The sequence below is a fragment of the Seriola dumerili genome, unplaced genomic scaffold (genome assembly GCF_002260705.1).
Source record: "Seriola dumerili isolate Sdu_G_001 unplaced genomic scaffold, Sdu_1.0 BDQW01000073.1, whole genome shotgun sequence".
In the NCBI taxonomy this organism is placed as follows: Eukaryota; Metazoa; Chordata; class Actinopteri; order Carangiformes; family Carangidae; genus Seriola; species Seriola dumerili.
The window spans coordinates 7189309-7213224 of NW_019174328.1; the positions used below are offsets into that span (position 1 = coordinate 7189309).

The following is a 23916-nucleotide window of genomic DNA, read 5'->3' on the forward strand; positions in this document are numbered from 1 at the left end:
ATCATGAATCATAAATCAACATCATCGTTAGTCTTACTTATTTATTTCTTACTGTCTTTGCTGCCTTTGAATTTAAACATAAACATGTGTGATTATTAGCCCACAAATGGGACAGTGATTTAAATTATCTCTGATTTATAAAACAGTGATCAAATCACTGATTGGCTGATTTGAATTATTGTTATTATTATTATTATTATTATTAACAAAACAAAGTGTGATTCGTGCAGCTCGCAGAATATAAAAGTAAATGGCAAACAGTTTACAGTATCTTCGGTGATGATTATACAATATGCAAGGTTAAGTGGGCTGTGAGAACTTGTAACTACTCGTATATACCATTAGGTGGCGTTAAAGTCACAAGGTGTAATAATGAAGAAGGTTCAGATGGCCACAGGCTTGTCAAAGCTAAGTATGTAAAAAGATTAATGTGTGTATATTGACCATGTCTCATCCTCCAGCTTCAATGTTGATCATAATCGTTTAATACTCGGAAATGGTTTGGCGTCCACTGCTTTGCGTGCAGTGTGATATTTAAACCAGTCAACAGGACAGAATGCTAAATTATTTGTGCTTTAGAATCTATAGACCAGATTGTATCGCATGTTTGTGTATTGTGTTCACTTAATGAGCGTTGGATAACTGTCCTAGACAAAGGGACAGAGATTGAATCGAGAAATTCCAAAAGGCTATATTGAAATTCGTGTGTGTGTAGTGTCCAGTAGAATGAGGATTTGAGCGCAAACTACGTTTCCTCTCAGACAGAAGCCTTTCTCATCCAATCCTCTCTTTACCAGTCGGACATCATCACAAGGTCCTCTGAAAGATGGGATTGTGGTTGTGGTTTTGAAGGAGAAGGAAAGGAAAAAAAGGGTGAAAGAGAAGAATACCTGACGTGTTTGCCTCAGCTACCAGCAGCAGACGGAGTCCCTCTAAACCTACACCTACCTACCTACCTACCTACCGGCTGGGGAACTGCCTGCATCCGATAAGGGATCTAGTCCACAAAATCAAGTGTGGAGGGAGGGGGTGTGGAGAAAAGAAGTCGAATTGGAGAGAGGGAGAAGAGACACCGAGGGAGGGGGAAAGGTCAGGGACACGGGGGGGGGGGGGGGGTTATCGCACTGCCAGAAGTAAGGAGAGTGTCTACACAAACGGCTTGGCAGACGAAACCAAGGAGACGAAGTGAAATAAACCAGCAACCCCTGCTCCACCGTTGACATTTTTTCGCAAGGACTACTTTTGGATTTTTAAACATTTCCGATTTCTTCCTGAGACAAATTTCGTACTTTGGTGAAGTCCAGGCAGCACAAACTGAATTTTGGACCGCGCGTAATTTGGAGAGTTTATTGCCACGCTGCGTCAGGATGCGCGTCTGTCCGCTACTGGTCTTCCTCTGTCTGCTGTGCGCTGGACGCGCTCAAAAGTTCTCCGCTCTCACGGTAGGAAGAGCCACATAATTCCCCGAATGCGTCTCAAGATAGACAGGCTTTTCTAAAAGTCCAACACGCAATGACAGTTTCCTGTTTTATGAAAAAATACAGTCCTGAAACAAGACTTTTTCTTTTTTCTTTTTTTTCTTTTTTAAAGTCAGTAGCCTATGTTAGTTCACAAGCTTAGCGCTCGTCATCCTTTATCTATGTCCTTTTTATGAGATTTTCGTTTGATAGCCAGAAATGCTTAAATAGAAAATCTAATGAATAAGCAAAGAGGTAAATAGAAATCTTAAATAAATCTAAACAGATTTATGACCCATGCTGATTAAATGAACTTTAAATGAATTTAGATGTAATCTCTCCGGAGAAAATGTTTCACAGTTTGAATATGTTCCATATATGGCAGAAATTCAAGATGGAATTTACAACCCAAGATAGGTTTGCGTTGTAAAACTTTATGAACTCCATTCCCCTGTGTTCAGGGTCTCTGCACAGTGTATCTGAGATGGCAAAAGCTTCTGGCTTTCCTGTGAGGGGTTGACTGGTCTGGTAGCAGCACCACTCTGGTTTACTTTTAGTGCCTTCACCTGCCTGCCAGCTCCTGGGCTTGTCTGCCTCTCTGTCCCAGTTGCTCTTGTAGTACCAGTGGCTCTTTAGATGCTGAGGTACCAGTGTCAGGAGGTCTGCTGCACCGAAGCACATGGCATTGTTTACAGCAGCAGCTGTGGTGCATCATGTCAATTTCTCCTCAAAGTTCAGGAGAAGATGCACCTTTAAAGCAGATGAGGGGAATTTCATGGCCACGATCAAGTGCAGGTATCGTGCTGAAGGAGGAATAATAGAGAGTGGAATGTGCACTGTCAGAGACTTCCCCCCTTGATTTAGAGGTTGAAGTGACAGCCGCCTCCTCCAGCACCGTTATTTATGGGTCCGGGTGAAGATGCCTTAATATCCAATTGGAAACAAATGGCCATGAGTTGTTAACCTGCAGGTGAAGGGTCGGAGATCCTTTCTCCCTGACGGCACTATGGAGTTGTGGAATGTGGGAGGAATTGTTGCACCGAGCAGATGCTCCCCCTTAATTTTCACCATGATGCACACAATTACACACACATCGTATGAGTACAGATAATGTGTTTCCTTTTTGAAGTGTCATGGATGGTAATATTTACTCAGCAAATGATGTGAAGGTTATACTGATACAGCTGTGTTTGGGTATGACACAGCAGCCACTCTGATCTAGATATGACTATAAGAATGAAAATCTTTGTTATTTCGTTGCATGTTTCAGTCGTAACTGTGTCTGTGTCGTACCTCCCCACTGTGGTTTGTTAGACCCTCTTTATTGGAATAACATATGGAGCACCAGACTTGTACTTTTACAGGACTTCATGAGTGATTAATGGCTTATTGTTTGAATGGCACAGGAAAGGCTATTGCTGGTTTTAAGAAAATGTCTCCACTTCATATTTTGTGCATATTTGAGGTCAAACAGGCAGTTAAATATAGGGGATATTTGCCCAGGTTATTCACGAGGCAGGCTTTTTCCATGTATGAAATAGTGTGTGAAAAGATGAGGGCACATAAAACATTGGCTGCCTCTTTTTCAAATCTATACAAAGCAATTATAGTATAACATATGGGTTCCATTGCCCCCTATGCTTTCATGAAATTGTGCACCTGCCCAAAGAGACTTCTTTATTGTCACATGAACATTGGTGGCCTTTCACACCACCTCTTTCTTTTTAACATCTTTCACAGCAATTAAGTGGCTTTACCTTTGATTGAGTTAGTAGCCTGGTTAAAGGCTGTCACTTTCTTCCCTTTCCACCATGCTGGAAACTAATGATCCCCTTTGCATCCTAGCATCCACGCAGGAAACTCCCGCCAAGGCCATTTAACACATTTGCCACGGCTCTCAGCTGGGGCCCCCATTGACCCTGCGGGGCCGTGGTGTGAGGGGCCTCTCGGGGCGCTGGAAGCGGGGGCCTCCCAGCCCAGAGGGCCCTTATCAGCCTACAATGTGCTCTCTGCTGGAGGCTCGCCTCCTCCGTACTCAATTCAATCCCACAATGCCGCAGAGCCAGGGGGAGGTAATAGGATTTGATTTGTATGCTGGTTGGTCTTGGAAAAAAAAAAATTTTCCTTACACTCCGCCCGTCTCGCCCTCTTTCTTCTGTCTCTTGTTCCTTTGCCAACCTCTTGTATTATTTGAGCAGATGCAAAAAGCATCTTCCAAGAGAGATCATGCAAAGAAAGAAAGATATCATGAAACGAAAGACAGCAAAGTAAAGAGAAAGAAACAGAGAAAGTGAGAGCCAGCTGTCTGGAAGTAGACAAAAAAAGGATTTGAGCAATAGATGGACTTGAGTCACAATATGTGTTCTGTCTTGTTTGAGTCTCCTTTTATGATAAATAAGGGTGGAAGCCACTGCCGTGGTGAAGGCCATCCATCACTCTCTACCGTGTTGCTGCGCATGACGATGGTGCCTGCTCTGAGAGGCTGGAATGAGACATCAGGGGAGTGTAAGGGCTCTACCTCGGCGTCGCCCATCCATCACCACCGGCCAAACACACTGCAGTAGACGGCTAACCACCATTAGGAGTACATAGGAGGAAGAGGTCCTCAAGACACCATAGTCTCTGACACTTCTTCCTCTCACTCTCACTGGTTTTCACGTCTTATTTGTTCTCCTGCTGCAGTGTGGCCAGCTTTCACTGTGAAATAAACACTTGGATGCCCGATAGTGAATCTGGGTGGCTGATTTCATGGGTGGCTGATTTCATGGCGAACTGTGTTTTTCCATGCTGCGTTCTTGGAGCTTTATCTTAAACTTGCAGGCACTTGGCGCTCTGCTGTGTGCTGTACAGTGGACATCTAGCAGGATGCTGGGCTGCAGAATGACTCTGTTTGAGTTGTCAGTCTGCTGGCTGGCAAGGACTGATGCTGATAATGCTCGTCTAGCGTGAGCACTGGGGTGGCCAGCGTGGGCTGTGGCGATGTTGGCGGTCCACCACCAAGTATGGCTGGACACACTTAGTCACTATCAGAGCAGTTTCTAGCTTTGGGAGGCTGCGGCCCTCTTTAAAAAACCATCTTCAGACCCAGCCTGTCACGCCTGCTGGACTTTATGTGAAGGGGTGAGCTGTGAGAGACAGAGCGGAGGGTGAGAGGAGGTCACAGCAGCAGAGGGATGTCATAACTGATGTGGGAGAACGGGGGAGAGGGAGGGAGACTGTCAGTTAGGTGCAGTGATGCAAACAATCCAAAAAAACTCAGAGACACTGACGAGGCGGGGCAAGGACATGTTAAAGAGAAATAAGTGGCAGGAGAAAGAGAACCAGAGACCAGCTTGGGATGGGATCATACCAGCCACGACGCCTGTCAACATGTTGACGTTCTGACTCATGACTACTCAGTAGTTATTACTACATTATTACATGATTACTCAGGAGTCATGGGTCAGACAACACCCATCTTCCAATTCAGCCATCATTTCGAAGTCAACTTACCCACCTGTAAACACACACACAAACACACTGGTGCTTGGTGGGTGAGAGAGACAGTGTTACTGTTTTGTAACCATTTGAGTCATCCAAACAACCCTCCTCAAATTCAGCGCTGCTCTTCAAAGTGACAACTTCTTCACAGATTAAGTTACAATAGAAAAGAACAAACTTGAAATGGAAAATCCTCAAATATTTTCTGATGGCCTAAAGTGAACTAATGTCTATTTGCATCCTTACAGGTTACGGCTTTGATGTGGATGTGAAGGGGATTTTTCCCTCTCAGATTGTTGGATTTGAGGGGGTTTTAGTGGCCCAAAGACCTAAAAAAATATGTTGTATCTGGGAGACTTGGCTGCCCAGTCGTTAAAGCACTGACCACGAACCGCGACGTCCAGTTCACATCCAGATGGGGACCTTTGTTGCATGCCACCTCTCTCACCTCACAACTCCTGTCATATCACTACTGCTATTGAATAAAGTCATAAAATGCATGTTTTTTTTGTTTAAAAAAAAAAAAATCATGCTATGACCCCTCACATTTATCTAGGGACCTCTCATAATTTGTTATTTCCAAAGGAGGAAGAGGAATAACTCTGTCTAGAAAGATGAAGGATGAGAGTTGAGACTTGGACACAGGCTGTTCTTATGAAGCCAACAGTCAGCTCAGTGTGAGCAGTGTCAGGATACTTTTTGTGTTATTATTATTTTATAAGCCAAGGAAGAAAGAGCTTGTAAGAAAAAATCTTTTTTGAAAAATTTCAATCTAAGACTAATTTTCCCTGCCTCACGGCTCCTCTTCCGATGTGTTTGAACGGGCCTCTCCTCTCTGATCCCCTTGGGAAGATTTATGAGCAGGGTTGACAGAGTGAGTTGTACCCCCCCCCCGCGCTCGCCCAGGGCGACACTGCCTTCCCTGCCAACCCTCTTCCAGGTGCATGTAGCCCTGAAGCCTTACTCGTCTGAATGCAGAGGGCTGCCACCAAACCTCATCTCTCACTTCATTTGTTGGATGTCAGACACAACAAATTTTTTATTGCTGATCATCCCGCCCTCCTGCTGGATATGTGTCTTTTCTTCTTCCATCCTGCCATGCCCTGTCTTTTGATAACTCATAACAGATTTTTATGGCTTACCTTGAACCGAGGGCTTTGATTCTCTGCTTTGTGCCACAGAATGGGTTGAGTGAGTGAGTGAGTGAGCAAGTGAGTGAGTGAGTGAGCGAGTGAGTGAGTGAGTGAGTGAGTGAGTGAGAGCGAGTTTCTGTCTGTCTGTGCGTCTGCTGTGAATAGTTGACAGGGAGGTCATTCAGACTGATTGTGGATATCCGAGCATCCACTGAAAACTGAAAAAAAGAACGTCACAAAACAAAAGAGCTAACCTGAGTGAAAAATGACGGTGTTGCAGCGCGAAGACAAAAAGGTATTTATTTATGGGTATGACTGACTGAATACAGCACCTGCATTGGCATGGGTAGAGAGTTTGTTTTTTTCCATTCTACCTATTATTCCACCGAGCTGAATGAATGAATCACGCAAACTTTATGTAAACCCAACACTCACACTGTAGTAGAACAAAGCTCTCTGACATCTAGTTTATTCAGCCGCTCTATCATTCACTGCTTTTTCATTCATTGTAGCAGTCACAGCTTGTTGCCACCCCCCACCCCCACCCCACACACACACACACACCACCGACCGCCTCATTGTGTGGCCTGGCGAGGAGGTTTCATACCACGGTGGAAGATACAATGGTGGCATTGACACAGGTGATGTGATGCATTCAGCCAGGAGTCTCCGTCCTTGTTTCTCTTTTCATGGCTGAGTAAAACATCCTCAGGAGAGATTCCAGGTGAATACCTGCGCAGGTGTTGGCACAGACAAAAGATGAAGCGTCAGTCAAGTCTTCTCCAGCCCTTTAGACAAAGACGAATCTTGGCTGCACCCTGACAGGCTTGTAGTGACACTGCCTCATCTTTGTCTTTGTGTTGTACTGTTTATCGCTGCTTTATACTGTATTTATGAAAGGATGTTGCACTTTCTTATGAACCTCTGATGAAAGCTTTAAAGTAGAATTAACCATTTGTATGGCTTTGGGAATGGACGCGTGTTCTGTCTTCGTTGTCGTAGCTTGTTTTTATAAAATACACGAGCTTCAACCTCTAGTCTTCCTAAATCCCCCCAGAATCACACCTGTTGCGGAGATTAAAGTGTTTTGGTGCAGAGCTGACTGATTCCCAGAAATGGCTCATTTAACAAATGTTTTTTTCTGCTTATCTCCTACTTTCTCACCTATGCAGTTCCTGCGGGTGGACCAGGATAAGGAGTGCAACATGGAATGCAGCGGAGCTCCTCGCAAACCCCTGTGCGCCTCCGACGGCAGGACCTTCACATCTCGCTGCGAGTTCCTCCGAGCCAAGTGCCGCGACCCCCAGCTGGAGGTCATCCGAGGGCCATGCAAAGGTCAGGTCATGAGTCACGCTTCAGCGCCGCCTGACGCTCTCAAATGTGCAGAGAGGGTCACAGTAGAAACTTGTGGGTTAAATTCATTTCAGCATAATTAATTCTCTGAGTGCTGGGAGGATGAGTGGGGTTGACATACTGAGAGTGGATGGGTGGGGCAGGTGCTGCTGCCTGGCTGGTTTCATCATTTCACCCCATTTGTACTGATAAAGGAAATGTACATTCATTTGTCAAAATACTCTACTTGTTTTGTTTTCAGTGGAAATGATTTTTGTCTTCTTATGGATTATATGCGTATGTCATGGGACCGACAGCTTCCTCACTGATTTGAAATGGCTCCAGCTTTGTGAAATCAAATCATTATGCAGAGGCGAGGGCATTTCAATGAAATACTTTGACAAGAATTAATGGTCTCATTTTCATCATAGTAGATGTAAAGCTGTACATATGTGACCAATGGAGGACTGGAGATGAAAAGCAAAAGGGGAAGGAGAGCCAGTGAGGTCAGGCAGCTCACAGACTCCCTCATTGTTAGCCGTCGTTGGAAGGAAGAACCCATACACCCAAAAGCTGAAACACTGAACCCACCCCCCACCCCCCCACCCCCACCCTCCTCACTAACTCTATACTGCTAGTTCATTGCTCTCCAGACTGGGCACAAAGCCCCATTCTTACATATTACAATATTAGATCACTAATGCCGGGAGCGTGAGCAAAAGGGTTTGCTTAAAAAGAAGTCTCATATGATGGAAAAGCATTCCACGATTTTATGCTCGTGCTGTGTCTCTATGGCAACGTCTCTAAGCGGACATCTGGATGTGGTGGACAGCGCGGGACACAGAATAGAGGATTCCAGCTAGGAAGCTGAAAGGGACGAGAGTCCATGAAAGTCGTATTGTATGCGTCAATAACATCGGGTGTATAAGGGTTCGGACCCCCCTCTGCTCCTGGACGGCCGGGGGTAAAGACACAGCAACGGCAGCCGTGTCAGCACCCGAAATAAACCAGAGGGCTGATTTTGCCTAAAAGCACAGAGATGGGATTGTGTTTAAGGATGGCGAGACTGGCACCACATTTGTTTTCTATCACTGCGCTGAGATGATTCAAGTGTCCTGTCATTTTTTCCAGTCAAGTTTTTGGTCGGAGCCCCCTGGAGAAGGACGATGGTTTTGGGTTTTTCCACTGGAGCTAACTTTAGAGCTCCTCAACTCCCTGTTATCCCCCATCCGGAACATCCAGAGTCTCTCCTCTCCAGTGACAGTGACACACACACACACACACACACACACACACTAAACACACACCAGCCTGAAAGAAACCAGTGCACATTCCCCTGCGTGTGTCTAATGGTCAATCTACAGAAAGACATGCCAGGGACATGCAGCCTCCCGACCAAACTGGTGAACGTTTTTAAAATTAGCATGAGTCATTGTTTTAATGTGATTTGAACCTGCCAGCCAGACGAGCACTGCGTGGCAGCTAATGTGTCGCACCAAGTTACCATTAAACCCATTGCTGCCCAACATTTCCTGAGAGTTTGCACAGCTGGTGCTGTTGGCCAGGTGAGGTGAAGCAGCTGTGGAATGACAGGATGAGCCATGGCTCTGACAGAGGGATGTGAAAAGACACGAGGTGCTCATAGGTGAAACGTTGCTGACCCTCATTCATATCAACAAATACGTGGAGGACAGCTCGGGCTGAGCTGAGGAGACAGTCGAGGTTTAGGAGGAGAGTGAGACAGACCCAGAGACATTAAGGAAGGGTCAGGTTTTCCCTGTGCATCAGCCCTTTTCTTGGGTGACTGGAATGTTCTACAGGAGCAGCACGAGCTGCCTCGCTCAGTAATGGCTTTACCACCAGGCACTGTGCAGGCTTGCCTGACTTGCTCCTAATAAGACCGGGGGTGTTGGTTTCTTTTCCCAGCCACACAAGTATCTGCTGCTTCCGAAATGTCTTGAATTGTTTCCCCTGCATCTCTCCCCTCTCCCTGCATTTTTCTTTCGTTCTTCATCATCTGTGAGATTCAACATCATCTTCTGACTTTTTAAGTAGGTTGGTTTCGGAGTTGTGCTGCATAAGAAAATAGTTGAGCTGTGGGTTGAATCATGGGTCTCTGTGATGTGTAGTGATTCCGGTGATTTGTGGTACTCCTCAGATACATCCAGATGTGTAGCAGAGAAGAAGTACACAGAGCAGCAGGCCAAGAAGCTCTTCCCGCAGGTCTTTGTGCCTGTATGCAACCCTGATGGTACATATAGCGAGGTAACAAAAAACACACCATTACATGATACTTCCCTCGAGTAGGAGGCACAGCTCTAGACTAGAGAGGCTACAGTAGAAAAGAGTAACTCTTTCGCACCCTGAGTTCACTTTTTGCAAGAATTGCTCTTTTCTCCTGAATGGATTTTATTGTTAATGACTTTTTAACTCTGTTCCTTCACATTTCATTCATGCAAATGCCATCCCTGGTTTAGATTATGCCAACTTTGCGTTTACATGCTGTTTTAATTACAGGTTCAGTGCCACAGCTACACTGGATACTGCTGGTGTGTCACACCCAATGGCCGACCCATCAGTGGCTCAGCAGTGGCCAATAAAAAACCTCGGTGCCAAGGTTGGAAAAACCCTCATAATCTGTCTCACAATGGGAAACTTTGAATAATGTATACACTCATGCATACTCTATTTTCAGTTCAGTGCACTAGTATAGGCATTTCATTTTCTATTTTCAAAATGACTGACTTATAGTCAAACGTGGTTTCTGTAATTATATGAAGCAATGATGATAAATTGAATTCAGCACAGCCAAGCATGACATTCCATGTATGTGGGGGGTGTAATCTTTAGTCCTATGGGAAAATGGTCACTGACTGGACTGATGGCCACAGAGTTTGAGGGCCACCCGAGGACTGAGCGTTGCTCAAGTAATGGGGCTACAGTGTAAATAAGCCTAGTAGAAAATCCTTGCTGCAGAGTTGAGCAACAAAATTAAACTGTAAGGAATGTAAGTATTCTTGGAGGATGGCGTCTGCCAAACAATCAAATAACCAATGCCACATGTCCTCCCTGTGCGTCTTCATGGGGCTGCCTTGTAAGTTGCTGCTGTCTTGAGAGTGAGAAAGTTCCAGGAGCAGCTGCAGTAGTTTTAAGTGCCAGCTGTACTTTAATTTTGATTGTGTATATGAGGTTTAAAAATTTCACAAAATACATCTCCATTGACGTGCAGTGTGAAAGTGATTGGAGCCATTTAAAATGAATGATAAACAGGCAGGAAAGAGTTTTCCACTGTAGTTCACTCCTCACTTCAGTCTGGTGGCTGTTTGTCTTCTTTGTCACACTTGAAAAAAGTGTATTGTGGTGAATTTTTAATTCATTTGAACCTGTCGCTTTTTAGGATCAAAACAAGAGAGGGCTACCACAAGAGAGCCAGGTAAAGCAGGTGAGACTTTAATTCAAGGAAAATTCATTCTCAGAGGCATATCGACTCCTTTATATTTGCATGTGTGCTTTCATGTGTGTCCATGTGCATGTGTGTACTTATCTAAGCATGCATGTACATGTGTGTATGTATTCATTTGTATCTCTGTCTGTTTGCCTGCATCTGTGTCAGAGATGTGCAGGGCAGGTCGCCTGTTAAGGCTTGCCTCTCTAATATTTTGTCAATTTGAGAGAGTACAAGCAGCCTGAAGGCTGATATAAAAGCGGTCTGTGACTGAGTAACAAGTCTAAGGAGAGAGGCTGCGGTGAGCTTTAATGCACACCGCCAGCAGCTACAGCGCCTATAACCGCCTGTTGTCTTTACCAGGCAACTAAACGACCAGGAAGCAGCCAGAATGGAAGAACACTGACTTATCAGAAGCTCTTTTCTAACTTTGTTCTTTTTCAGGAACAGTGTCATAAGACACAAGGAAATGTTCACACTTTATCCTCCACCTACTTTCACCCTGTCTCTCATCAACATCTACCCTCCTCCAGATATAGAACCACTAAGTTTCCCTCTGGCTCCACTCCAGATACTGTGTATCTTGCTCTCATCTTTTAAGACGCTATTTGTTTAACTGATGTGATTTGAAGGCTCAAAAAGAAAGAAGTGTAATTTAGGTTGATCCAGATCGATTCCTTATGTGATTGTGTACATGTGCATGTGTGTGTGTGTTTGCGTGCATGAATGTGTGCATGTGTTTGAGAGAGAGAAAGTGCGTATCCATCCACTTGTGTTTGTCACATGGGTTATTCCTGTCAGTGTGACATTTACGTCTGCGCCTCTCTCTCTGTAAACAGTCCTGGGTATAGTGTCTGTCTGAGCCCGGCCAACTCATTACACATAGATCAAGTGGGAATGCAAAAATTTGAGATGGTGGGAGAGGGAATGAGGGCGGAAAGGATGTGAAGGGGGGGGGGGGTTGTGGTTCAATCTGAACTGGTTGGATAAACAGGGTGGTGAAAAGCAGAATAAACTGTAGATTTGTGGTGTGCCAGCACTGAAAATAGCAGTGATTGCATCAGTATTTTGATTCAGCAGAAGCCCATCAGTGCCTAACCATTCTACGGCAGGCATTGCTGCACTTTTATTATCAGAATTGGTAAAGTTAAACATCAAATGTTTTACCGTAAACTCAATTCTGGTGCTTGACTTGACAAATTCATTCACATGCTGGAATCATGTGCAGCTGACGACTGACAAACAGCCGTAAAACTACTGCTGTATGACCACAAATAGCGCGGGGGTTTCCTGGCAGATGCTAAAAGAGGTGTTACAGTCATGTAAAAGGCTGCAAAGTAAAGATAGGTCATTAGTGGTTTATCATAAATCCAAATCATAAATACACTTTTTTAAATGGCATTTCCATCCGTTAAGTGAGCAAAGTAATAACATGTCTGCCTCAGTCAGTCACACTGACTGTATGTATTTTTATCCACCAACCGTGCTTGAGAAGATGAATGGCTGGCATAACAAACTTGCATTAAATGTAAAATCCTGATTTTGCAATGGAGAATTCGTTGCTGAAGAAAAGAAGTTTTAAGCTTAATCTCTGTTTGTGGAGCCACCCATTGGAGATGCCCTGACTCATGCATTAACAGAGCTTTACTTTGAGCAGAATGAGTGTCCCACGCTGAGGTTAACCACACCTACGGCCGTGGTTTCACCCTTAGCGGCTCGAAACCTCAGTCCCCATCTCCCTCCTACCACAAATCGTACAAACAAAAACAGACCAAACAAACACTGAGCTTGATTTTCCCACTGTTAATTGGTTAGTTTCAGACTTGGCTACTGCAGTCTTCATCCCTTGTATCTCTCCCACCTTCACACAGCTCTCAGAACTTGAATGCAGGCAATGGAAGGATGGAGAAGAACATCAGGGACAACTGTTCCTCATCCTCTCCTCATTCATTATACCTGACCTCAATCTGTCCTCTATAACATAATCTCCTTTGTTGCATGAAGTGAAGCCATGGGAATATATGACCACTATACTTCTGTTTTTCCTCCTCTTTCCTTTTCTTACTGTAAGTCACCCTCTTTCAGCTTTCAACACACAGCACACACACACACACACACACACACACACACACACACACACACACACACACACACACACACCTCTCTAATTCTCCTCACCTCTACTTCTGCCTCTCTCAATATTGTCCGGGCAACGTGCAAATCTCACATAGTTAAGTATTCTCTAATCTAGCTTTCTCTCGTAATTGTAGTCTCCTTGCAAATATTCTCCATTCTAAATGCAGATGAGACTGGCCTAGTGGTGGATCCACAGCCTCCTACAGATGAAGAAGGTGAGCTTTTATCCGTCAGACTGTGAGTAAGAAATGTTTGATGCCGTGCCTGTGTTTACTGAGACACCACTGACTGACTCAAAAGCATAGCATGAAACCGGCCTTAAAAGGGCAAAAGAAGCCTCACATGAGACAACTACAGCCTCATTCTTCCTAAAAGGTCATTGGAGAAAATGTGATAGAAAAACATTTTTAAATTGATAAGATTCACAAAGAAAACTATCAAAATGAGTGGCTTTCTTTGGCAGTCTTTGTTGAGTAGCAACACAGTGGCCACAAGTGACGAATACAGAATATTAATAAATGCTAAAACATAGTGTAACAGTAGCATAAGTAGAGAAGAGTAATCAAGTCTGCAAATGTACAACAATATCTATCTAGCATTAGCTAGCTAGCCAACATAAACTACTGCTCATACCAAATCAAGTAAACTAGCCACAAAGAAGAAGAATGGTGGTAATTCTTTTTTCAAAAGTACATTTACTTTAAGTACTGTACTTCAGTCTAATTTTGCAATAGACTGCAAATACTTTACTTGAGGCTGTTCCTTTTTATGCTTTGTGACTTTATGATTGAAAATGTTTCATATAAAACATCATCTTTAAAATATGATGCATTGTTACAGACAGAAATAACAAGGTCACAACCAGATGCAACATTAAAATGCTACTTCCATAAAAGTCATCAACAATAATCCAAATATATGATAGACAGTAATATAAACCTTCCTTATGAGTACTTTTACCTTTGATACTTAAAGCATGCTTTGCTGTTAATACATCTGTGCTGTAAGTTTTGTATGCAGTGTAATGGAGTATTTCTATATTGTGGCATTGCTACATGCTTCCTTTAAACTCCAAATGACCGAGAAAACTTCCAACATTTCTAGTGCAATAAAGATAATCCATCACTGTTAACGAGAGGCAGTCACATTTGTAACGTTGCATTCGAGCACTTTTATCACCCTTTCATATTATTAAAGAAGTAGTGTTTTATGACTCTATGTCAATGTGATTATTTGATAACACAGGAAGAAATTCATAGTCATAGTTTACTGTCCCCCTTTTTTTTGCTGCCGTATTTCTTGTCACAGCTGTCATATGCAATTTACTGTTCACATCCACTCCAGCAGTTTGAGAGACGATAACCTTGATGTGCATTTTTACAGTCTGTGAGTTTTGGAACTACCAGGTTTGGCTCAGATGATAAACAAGTGTGTTTTCAATTGAAGCTAATAAAGCTGTCTTGGTGATTTTTTTCAGACATCATTTCCCAGTACCCCACTCTGTGGACAGAGCAGGTTCGCAGCCGACAGAACAATAGAACCAGAGCACCATGTGAGTTTCAAAGAACGCTTTTTCTTTAATGATGGTGATCGGGTGTTTGCAAACCTCAACTGAAAGCAGGCTCTGTGTTTTTTCCTACTTGTGTGAGCAATCATGGTTTGAGGCTGCTCTGTCTTTTAAGGACAGATGGTGGGTTGTGAAACCAATACATCTTGGTGTTGGAGTGCGCCAGGCTTTGAGGGTCTGCTTCTCTGTGGTTCTTCGCGTTGCAGCATATCTGTAATTATCAGCACATGGCACAAACACAGGATCTCCTATTCTTTTTGTGAGCCCATCCTGCCCTCCTGTTTCACACATGCACGTTTGCACTTTGGGGAAATATGTTGCTTTTTGCATAAATTTTGAGGCCAGTCTACAAATGAGAACACTGTGTGCACATGTGCATTTGTGTGTGAATACCATTATCATAATTTACAACCAATAAAAAAAAAAGCCTGAGAAATGCAGCATTGATGGTTTTGATTACCATGTGCTCTTTGGGGTATTGGGGTGAAAAAAAAAAAAAAAAAAAACACCCACCCCAACAAAGAGAGCCCATACGGAGCAACTGGAGCGAAGAGAGTCGGTTGAGAAAGCGGGGAGGCATTTCATTTGGTCTCTTTTGTGTGGGTAAAGATCTCTAATGAAAATAAACAAAGAAAAGGGATATCCATAATCCCGCAGTAGCTTCCGAGCCTTGAGGCGAGCAGTGAAGAGAGGGAGAGATTGGTGATGAAAGCCCTCATGGCCAGGAGGGCTCTACTTCCATCCCTGAGTTTAATACTCAAATCTCTGTTGGAGAGCTGCACTGCAGAGACGGAGGCTGCTGCACTGAACCAAAAAAAAAAAAAAAAGTCTGATTAGATCCTGCTGAGGCTCTGCAAAACCCCATCGTTCTCATGAAGCTCCTGAAACACTGCATTTTTCCTTGGGAAATTTTGAATGTGTAAACAGACACAGTAGATCCCTGGTACTTTACATCACCCAGCAGTAGTGTGTCACTGAATGTAGGTGTCTGAAGGCGCAAGTGACCACTGCTGCTGCTTTTGTCTCGTCTCTTTCTCTGTCTGTCACACACATCCACAGAGGGCAGTCGAGTGTCCAAATATTTACTTAACTTGGGGCATTGGGAGCTGTACGTAGTCATTAGCCTGTTAATGTCTGTAAACAGTGCCACGGGGGGCTGATATAGCGGTCTGCACACACTGTCTCCAAGCGCTCATCCTCCTCCCCTTAGTCCTCCTCCTTCACCTCTGGGATTTTACAGTGATGGTTAGGTGGTACTGAGAAAGCAGCTGTATGTGTTTCACTTTTAAATAGAAATTCAAACATATTACATGTTTCATAAATCCAAAATGTGTTAGCCAGACTGACTCCAAATGTAAACTTAAAACAGACCCTATTGCTCACGTTAAGTGTGTGTGTGTGTGTGTGTGTGTGTGTGTGTGTGTGTGTGTGTGTGTGTGTGTGTGCGCGCATTCGTGCGTGTGTGTGACCAATCCACCTATGCCTCCGTTGACTCCTGTATCACCTGACCCCCTCTCTCCAGCCTCATCATGTGACCAGGAGCAGCAGTCTGCCCAGGAGGAGGCGAGGCAGCACAAGAACGATGCTGTATTTGTACCAGACTGTGCCCAAGGAGGACTGTACAAGCCAGTCCAATGCCACCCCTCCACCGGCTACTGCTGGTGTGTGCTGGTGGACACTGGACGGCCCATACCTGGGACCTCCACCAGGTGAGAGAGAGTTCACCTATACAAAAAAACTCATGTGTGATAAGGCTATTTTAGGGCTTTTCTGTGGTATTTTCACCCTAATTTACAAAGATTCTTGGAATTTATCGCACGGCTTTTTGTGGCAAACAAACCAGACAGTTGTTACACAAAGCAGGTAAGTGATCATTCACACCAATCATAACACAGCAGAATGGCCAACTGATAGAGAGGCTGTTCAAATGGATGACCCAGTTCCATGCCCTTTGGTTGGCAAATATCTTCTGTACTAAAATGTCCCTGAATAATACTGAGCTTCTCTATTTGAGAGTCAGAAAATGCCAGTAAGTCTGACATAAGCATGTAGACAGAGTGACTCAGTGGTCTGGTAAGCAGCAGGTCAGAGGTCAGTCAGCCTGGCAGAGTGGGGCACTGGTGCGCTCTTGTTAAGCAGCGAGGCTGGGTATCCGATTAACAAGGCTCCAGGCAGAGTGCCAGACAGCACATTAGCACACATATGGAAGCGTGGATTGTCCCCCTTCTCTCCCCTTGTCCCAAGCCAGCTTTTGGCCCTGTCGCACAGCAGCAATCAGGACTCCACCAGCTCTCCAAGGGAGGCAGTGAAAGCTTCCTTGTGTCCCACGCTCTCTGTCTGCCTATCTGCCTCTCTCCCTCTATCTCTCTCTTTCTCACCGTCCCTCCCCCGTTCTGTCCTCATACCAGTCCCAAATCCCTCCCTCTTTTTGGATGTGTTTCACAGCCTCTGGTTTGCCACAAAACAATTATTTGAATCCCTGAGATTTAACTGTACAGGGGAAACTGGAAAACATGGGATTTCTCTCTGATTTTACAACAAGGATAGTTTTACTGTCATAAACAATCCCTTCCACCCATTTCACTTTGAATTAATTGGCATTTTCTGACATTGTTTATTCTTTTTCGTAGGTATGAACAGCCAAAGTGTGACGGCAATGCCAGGGCCCACCCAACTAAACCTAAGGACCATTATAGAAGCAGACATCTCCAAGGTAGGCCTCCAAAAACTGTACTCAGTCTCTGTTCTTCCTCTCTGTTCAGACCATATGGTGAAGTTCTTCAGCAATTGGCCTCCAACTGCTGCTGCGCTTCCAAGGTTCTGATAACCGTGTGTGTGTGTGTGTGTGTGTGTGTGTGCGTGCGTGTGTGTGTGTGTTGACATCATTACCACTGTTGGTCAAGGAAATGTTTGAGAAAGAGTTGAGGATTGCCAGATACTGCCCCTCACTGGTCAATAAGCCAGGAGACAGAGACGGATCGGGGGGAGGATTAATCTTCAACTGACACTGGAGATGGAGGATAGTGGGATGATAGCACAGAGGAGAAACAGCAGGGAGGGGAGTTAGAGATAATGGATAATAGGATGCCAGAGACAGGTAGTGACAGAAAGACTGACAAGAGTTTAGATAAGTAGATTGAGGGCAGGAGGGTAGTTTAAGAGCGGTGGTCATGGGCAGGGCTTAGTTACAGGTGAGAATTTGTTTGCTATTTGACATTTTAAATTGTAAAGTTTATATCTTGATATATCTGAGTGAATTTTACAAACGGATAGAACTGAAGATCATGTGTCACATTGCCATTTCAGCAAATTCCCAAAAACAACATAGGTTTACATTCAAGTGACAAAGGAGCAGGTGAGGCTGGCTGGATGGGTCCCTAAAACATCCAGCCAATGTTGGTTTCTCTTGACTGTGATAACCATCACTCCTTTAGCTTAAAATATTTATTCAAACCAAAACCACAATCTTTCCCTGACCCTAAACAATAAACCTAATCAAACCTTACCCATAGTGGTATCAGATGGAAAAAACGGCGTTGGAAGGCACTAACAAGGTATGTCGTTTCTAAAATGTAGGAGATGGTCAGTAAAATAAATCAAGTTACTTTAGAACTAGAAGTGTGAACAAATAAAATATTCTTTGTTTTTTCTGCCATCATTCCACCTACTGAGCTAATTGCTGAGATATATTGCTCCACTCAGCTACAGCTGAGCCCACATGGCATCGCAAACATAAATTATTAAACCTATTTTGAACAGGTTTAGCTTAATGCTAATGCTATTTCAAGCGTCTACTTTAATGTGAAAATGAAAATAAACTGTTGTAAATGTCCACTTGATTTTGCTGAGCTGCTTCCAGATTCAACTTTGGCCTGTTTGACTTACCATGGTTTTGCGCAGAAGTGTGCATTCAGCCTGTTTTCAATACATTTGCAAATACTAGAATATCATCATTTTAAATATCTAATTTAATTTTATCAGCAATTTCATGACTTGTCATGAAACCATTGCAAAGCAGAGTAATAGCTTTCATGTGCTGCATACAACCAAATCTCAGTTTAAAGCTGAACGGCGCTTGGCAAATTTGCAGTTTTTTGGCGGTTTGGTAAACATGTTAATAATCCAGCAGCATATGAACAGAGCCACCACTGTTCCTGTCCCATCCATCACTGTTTATGTAACAGTTTGCCAGGCCAGAGCTGTGCTCTCAGCTCGCAGGTGCTGCATTTAGCAGCAGAGCAACACTCTGTCTCTGCATCGAGGACTCTTGTATAGTCTGTATAAAACTGGAAAGAACGGAATGGAGAGTCACAGATCAATGCTCCTTAGAGCAATAAATGTTACTCATCTTTGCCTTTCAGTGACACCGGCGGTGTATATTATTGCTAATATGTTGAGCAGGACAAATTACAGTGTCTGTCAGCAGATACTGTTTGGTGGCAATGGGGGGTGGAAAACATCCCACGAGAAAGAGCTCAAGCCCAACCAAACACCTTTTTAAACACTGTGTGGTAGGACAGAAAACAATATACCTATTCACCCATGCAGTCACCTAACACAGACGCTCACACAAGTATACAGACATCACTCTAAACCTGTAGAAAAAACCTGCACCATATCAGCCAGGTCTCCCATTATAAAATATTCCGAGACGCAGTCAAAAAAAACACAGCATCTTGTTTTCTCTAATGAGCAGTTGCATCAGTGGCTGTAAAACCCCGTTACTGTATGAAGCAGGGGTAATTATAAACATTGCCTTCACATTGCTACAGCCTATTTGCTGTTGAAGCGCTGGTGTTGAGAGGTTTATGGGACAAGATGCAAGAAAGGAGCAACTTGCCCTGAAAGCAGCAGGAGAGGAAAGCGGAGTGTTTGGCTAGCTTTCTCCCCAGAGCGGGATCATGGGATAGCATTGGGGCAGGCATTGGGAACTGCAGCTGTGAGTGCTGACAGGTCTCTGCCCCATGTGGCTCCATAGAATAACACAGCTTCTTATTGACAGTAACACACGGGCACACACATGCAAACATGCACTTACTGGCCAACTTTCTAAAGGCAGCAGAGATATGGAGGCGTATGAATAGTGGTGTAGATGTTAGATTTTCAACAAGAAAAATGTAATCATTCGAGGCTTTCTCAACTTGATTCCATCCTGCATCTGTCAAACATGGACATTACATAATTATAATGATTATGAAGTAAGGCAGAGCAGACGTTTACTGCTTCGGCCTCGAACCGAACGGAAAATGGCCAGACTCAATTTCCTTTGAATGACAGCAGGAACATTTGTGTCCTGCCCCACAGCAAAACAGTGTCCAGACCGACAGACAGAAGCTGATCTGTCCCGCCCCCACAAGAAAAACTTTTGCTGCCAAGAGGAAAGGACTGCAGCTTTACCTGATGGCTTCCCATCTGAATGAACTGCAGACATGTTCGGATTCCTCCAGCATTACGGAGAGGACGTGTGCTCTCCATGAAAAACACTAAGCCTCAAACAAGTCCAACTGCCATCCCACAAATCTCTCTTCAGTCAGAAGCCAGATAAAAACACTTTGCCGTCTGAGGGTGCAATTGTGTGACTGTCTAGACTAATTTACCACAAGAGGCTCAGCAAGGCACCACTTTGGCCATTCACAGGTGGGTCAGATATTTTACTGGGCTCGGGCCAGGGAGGGCCTACTAAAACTTAAGTGCAAGTCTGTTCAGCATGTAAAAGAGACTGTGAATGTTTCAGCCCTCAGCTCGGCGCGGGTTTGTAAAGCCCCGTGCTGCTTGGGAAAGGTGGAGTGTAGGCTGGGTGTTGGGTGTTTACGCCGATGCTGGTCGCCACCTGTTAGAGCGGGGCAAAGCATGCTATTATCTCCAACACAAGAGAATCTGGCCCCGCAGGCCTGGGCCATAAAAAAGGAGCAGCAAACTGCGGAGAATTTTCTTCTTCTCCACAGGCGCAATAGCAGAGGGAAGTCGGACTGTGAGAAAGCAGAAGAGAGCCGGGAGAGGAATCCAGGAATCTCTCTGGCCTCCATAGCCTTCAGCTCTTCCAGAACAACCTTGGCCTCCACACTCTTAAAACTCTATGGCCTAACAGACAATTACTATCATTAGGGTCATTCCACTCCAGTCGTCCCTCATTTAAATTTTTTTTCCCGTCATTCTGCATGTAATGATGCTTCTCTGTTGGTTTTAGTTGGGTAGTTAATGATAGATTTTACCTTATAGGTTTATGAGTTAATTATATCAGTCTCCTCTCTGGCTGACATTTCAAATAGTAATCCCACCACACGCTGAAGATCAGCTGTTGCGACTGTCAATCTCTGAACGCATACCTTTAAAATCTGACATCCCTCAGATGAAATCCTCAGTAACACTCTCTGTCAGGACTGTGTTTGGTACCCTTGATGTCTCAGGTGAGTCTCAGGCGCTGAATGGAGCCTCTTGTCCATACACACAACAGTCGGTAACATCATCTGGGCCTCCAGCTGTCAAAACCACTCAGGGGCCTCCGGGATGATTGGCAGGTACCCTCTTCCTCCTCCAGATGAGGGGAGGTCTGACACTTTATGAGAGGGAGTTAAAGACAACTGTGAGAGTCTTGTTTGGGTTTATTTTCTCCTCTGCTGTCTTTATGTGCTGCTCACGTTAGACCTACGCTGCCTGTTACATGACGTCCCTCCCCAAACATTTATTAGGCCACCTATGACGGCAGCATTCCAGATCACGACACGTGTCGTAATGCCGTGGACCGGAGGATCATTTGTCTGTGTTTGCTGACACATGTGTACACTTAATTCCATGTGAACTGTATAATGCATGCTCACACACACTCATTCAGGTGTCTGTGGCTTATTTTCCAGGTTGTCCTGGGGCAAAGAAAACAGAGTTCCTGACAAGTGTTCTTGACGCGCTGTCGACAGACATGGTGCACGCCGTCACAGACCCAGCATCCGCCGGAAGGTATGACGTGTGTTCATCTTACCATTCGGCCTTTCGACCTTTCGTCCATTTGTGTGATACAGGTGATTTTTGCTGTAACCATGGCAACTGGTTGAACTCCAGTGACTTGCGTAACTCTAGTCAGTTGGATGAAGTGATGTGAATTGATATCTGTCATGTAGGATGGCTGAGCCTGACCCCAGCCACACCCTGGAGGAGAGGGTGGTCCACTGGTATTTCAGTCAGCTGGACAAAAACTCCAGTGGGGACATCGGGAAGAAGGAGATCAAGCCTTTCAAACGCTTCCTGCGCAAGAAGTCCAAGCCTAAGAAGTGCGTAAAGAAGTTTGTGGAGTACTGCGACATCAGCAACGACAAGGCGCTCTCTCTGCAGGAGCTGATGGGCTGCCTCGGGGTGACCAAAGAAGAGGGTGAGCTGAGCAACACAGTAACGCAATCTAATGTCTCATGGCTAGCTACAGCTAATACAATCTACCAGCAACAGGTGTCACTTCAGCTGGCAAAATTGGCAAGCGCTGGCTTCAAATAAGAAGCCTGCTTAAAATCAAGGACCAGTTGGGAAAGCGCTTATTGAAGGGTTAACGGTACTTTGTGGAGATTTGATGCTTAAATTTAGCTGAAGTATTCCTCATATTATGGTTGTTGACCTTTTATATCACTTTTTTTGTCTCACAGGGGCCAAACCAGGAGAGGGCCTACCTTCTAGTAAACTAGTAAGTAAACTACTCATCCCACACTAATGGATAAAATGGCTCTGAGAAAAATTGGTTTCACATCTGGAGTCTAACTGAAATATTGTTTTAGCTCTGTCAGCGTTGACTGAGCCAGGAATATACAATCATTAAAAAAGTTGTCAGACTAAGTGCAAACAGACATGGCATGTGTCAAACTGACGTCACTTTAATTCTCTCCTCAGAATCCCTCAAAGAAGCAAGGCTAAGCCAGCAACTGAGATTTCCCCTCCCACACGGAGAACGTGCCCTCACCAATCGGCAATAATGGAAACCATAGTATTTGCACTTTGTACTTTAAAAAAAATGTAAATTCACTTTGTAGAAATAAGGTATTTAAACAGACTGCTGAATCTGTGAATGATGTAGTTAGCTTTTTATGTCCTGACAAACAAAAATTATTTAACACATACAATGTATGTGTCCTTTGTGTGTCTAAAAAGTATACTTTTCAGAGTTGTACAAGTTTTAATGTTTGATGTTACATTTTGTGCCCCCTCCCCTATTGTGCTTTTTTTCTCTCATACGCATAACGTTCCACGGGATTTTTGCTACGCGGTTACAATACTTAAGACCATCCCATCTCTCACGTACTGACCTATAGCATCTCTTCCTGTGCTCTGTACAGCAGTTTGAAAGAATGTTTTAAACATACATCATAAAAACGTCCTACATGTTCACATGTATTCATGTTTATTAGAAATAAAGAACTCTTTTATACATTTTGCGCTGTCTTAATGTGTCAGAGACGGTTCATTAAGTCAGTAAATTACTTTGTTTCTCTCTGAACCAGTTATTCTTCTTCTATATTTTCCTTCTCATCATATAAATGTTGTAATGTCTTTGCCGTTTTGTGTTTTCTTGCTGCGTCTTCAATAAAACACCTTGTTGACACAGTCTTTAGGAGCCAAGTATTAGTCATACATAGCAAAGGTCGTGTATCATCCCATTTTCAGACAGCATGCCAGTTCCCCTGGGGCAACAGTTTAGAATTGGAAAAAACGGATGGTACTTGTTTCTGTTCTCGTCACAGATTTCCCCACGTCGACTGAAGACAGATAAATGGAACGATCTCGGCTGTGTGTCGTATGACTGGCCATTAAAAGGGCGTTATATGAGCCAAGTGTGTGTGAACGTATATTTGCATAAGGTATGCTTGCATGTATACAGTAAATGTACACTTGAACAGTCAGCGAGGTTTGAATAGATTCTTTCTTAACAACATGCAGAGCGGAGCAGCCTTGACACATTACAGTACTGTACATTGTTCCTGCCTGATTATGTTGGGGCTACTCAATGGTAAGCCATGGCTTTTCACACACAAAGTCCCCTATAGGGCTGAGCGACTGACCTCAGACTGACCTGCTCACTCAGGCTTAGCCTCTAATTTATGATTAACACATCGGTCTCCTTTCTGTGATATAATCCAGCCCAATGGTCTGGTTTTAACACCCCAGGGGAACACAGAGGAGAGATTATGACTGTCTGCTCTAAGATGGTGGATTAGAGATGGATAACCTATGGCCTTCTTAAGCACTTTCTCCATCCACAGCAACGGAAAAGCTAGTTTTTATCCCACAGAAAAACCCAGCTCATAAGTGTACGGTTAACTAAGCCTTCATATGCATCTAAAATCATTTGGTGTTCCTTATTTGCTTGCTTAAACACAGTCTTCTAATTAT

The 23916-nt window shown here is 44.1% G+C and overlaps 1 protein-coding gene across 2 annotated transcripts; it reads left to right on the forward strand.

Moving 5' to 3' along the window:
* Positions 1 to 1145: 1145 nt before the first annotated feature.
* Positions 1146 to 22991, forward strand: smoc2 (SPARC related modular calcium binding 2). 2 transcript variants are annotated; one of them, XM_022743841.1, is made up of 13 exons: positions 1146 to 1442; positions 7243 to 7405; positions 9561 to 9667; positions 9920 to 10019; positions 10800 to 10844; positions 13118 to 13198; positions 14461 to 14535; positions 16073 to 16259; positions 17181 to 17263; positions 21405 to 21504; positions 21666 to 21913; positions 22179 to 22216; positions 22420 to 22991. In XM_022743841.1, the coding sequence occupies exons 1-13, from the start codon at positions 1368 to 1370 to the stop codon at positions 22441 to 22443; spliced, it is 1326 nt and encodes a 441-aa protein (XP_022599562.1). In that variant the 5' UTR covers positions 1146 to 1367; the 3' UTR covers positions 22444 to 22991. The 2 variants fall into 2 exon arrangements, with proteins under 2 accessions (XP_022599562.1, XP_022599563.1); XM_022743842.1 differs by having other exon boundaries at positions 13151 to 13198.
* Positions 22992 to 23916: the final 925 nt, after the last annotated feature.

Excerpts from the sequence above, each read along its gene's own strand:
- smoc2 (XM_022743841.1), top strand. The coding sequence starts at position 1,368 with ATGCGCGTCTGTCCGCTACTGGTCTTCCTCTGTCTGCTGTGCGCTGGA. Across the intron at positions 10,845-13,117 it reads AAGAGAGCCAGGTAAAGCAG|TCTCCTTGCAAATATTCTCC; the intron begins GTGAGACTTTAA and ends TCGTAATTGTAG. Across the intron at positions 21,914-22,178 it reads CGGGGTGACCAAAGAAGAGG|GGGCCAAACCAGGAGAGGGC; the intron begins GTGAGCTGAGCA and ends TTTGTCTCACAG.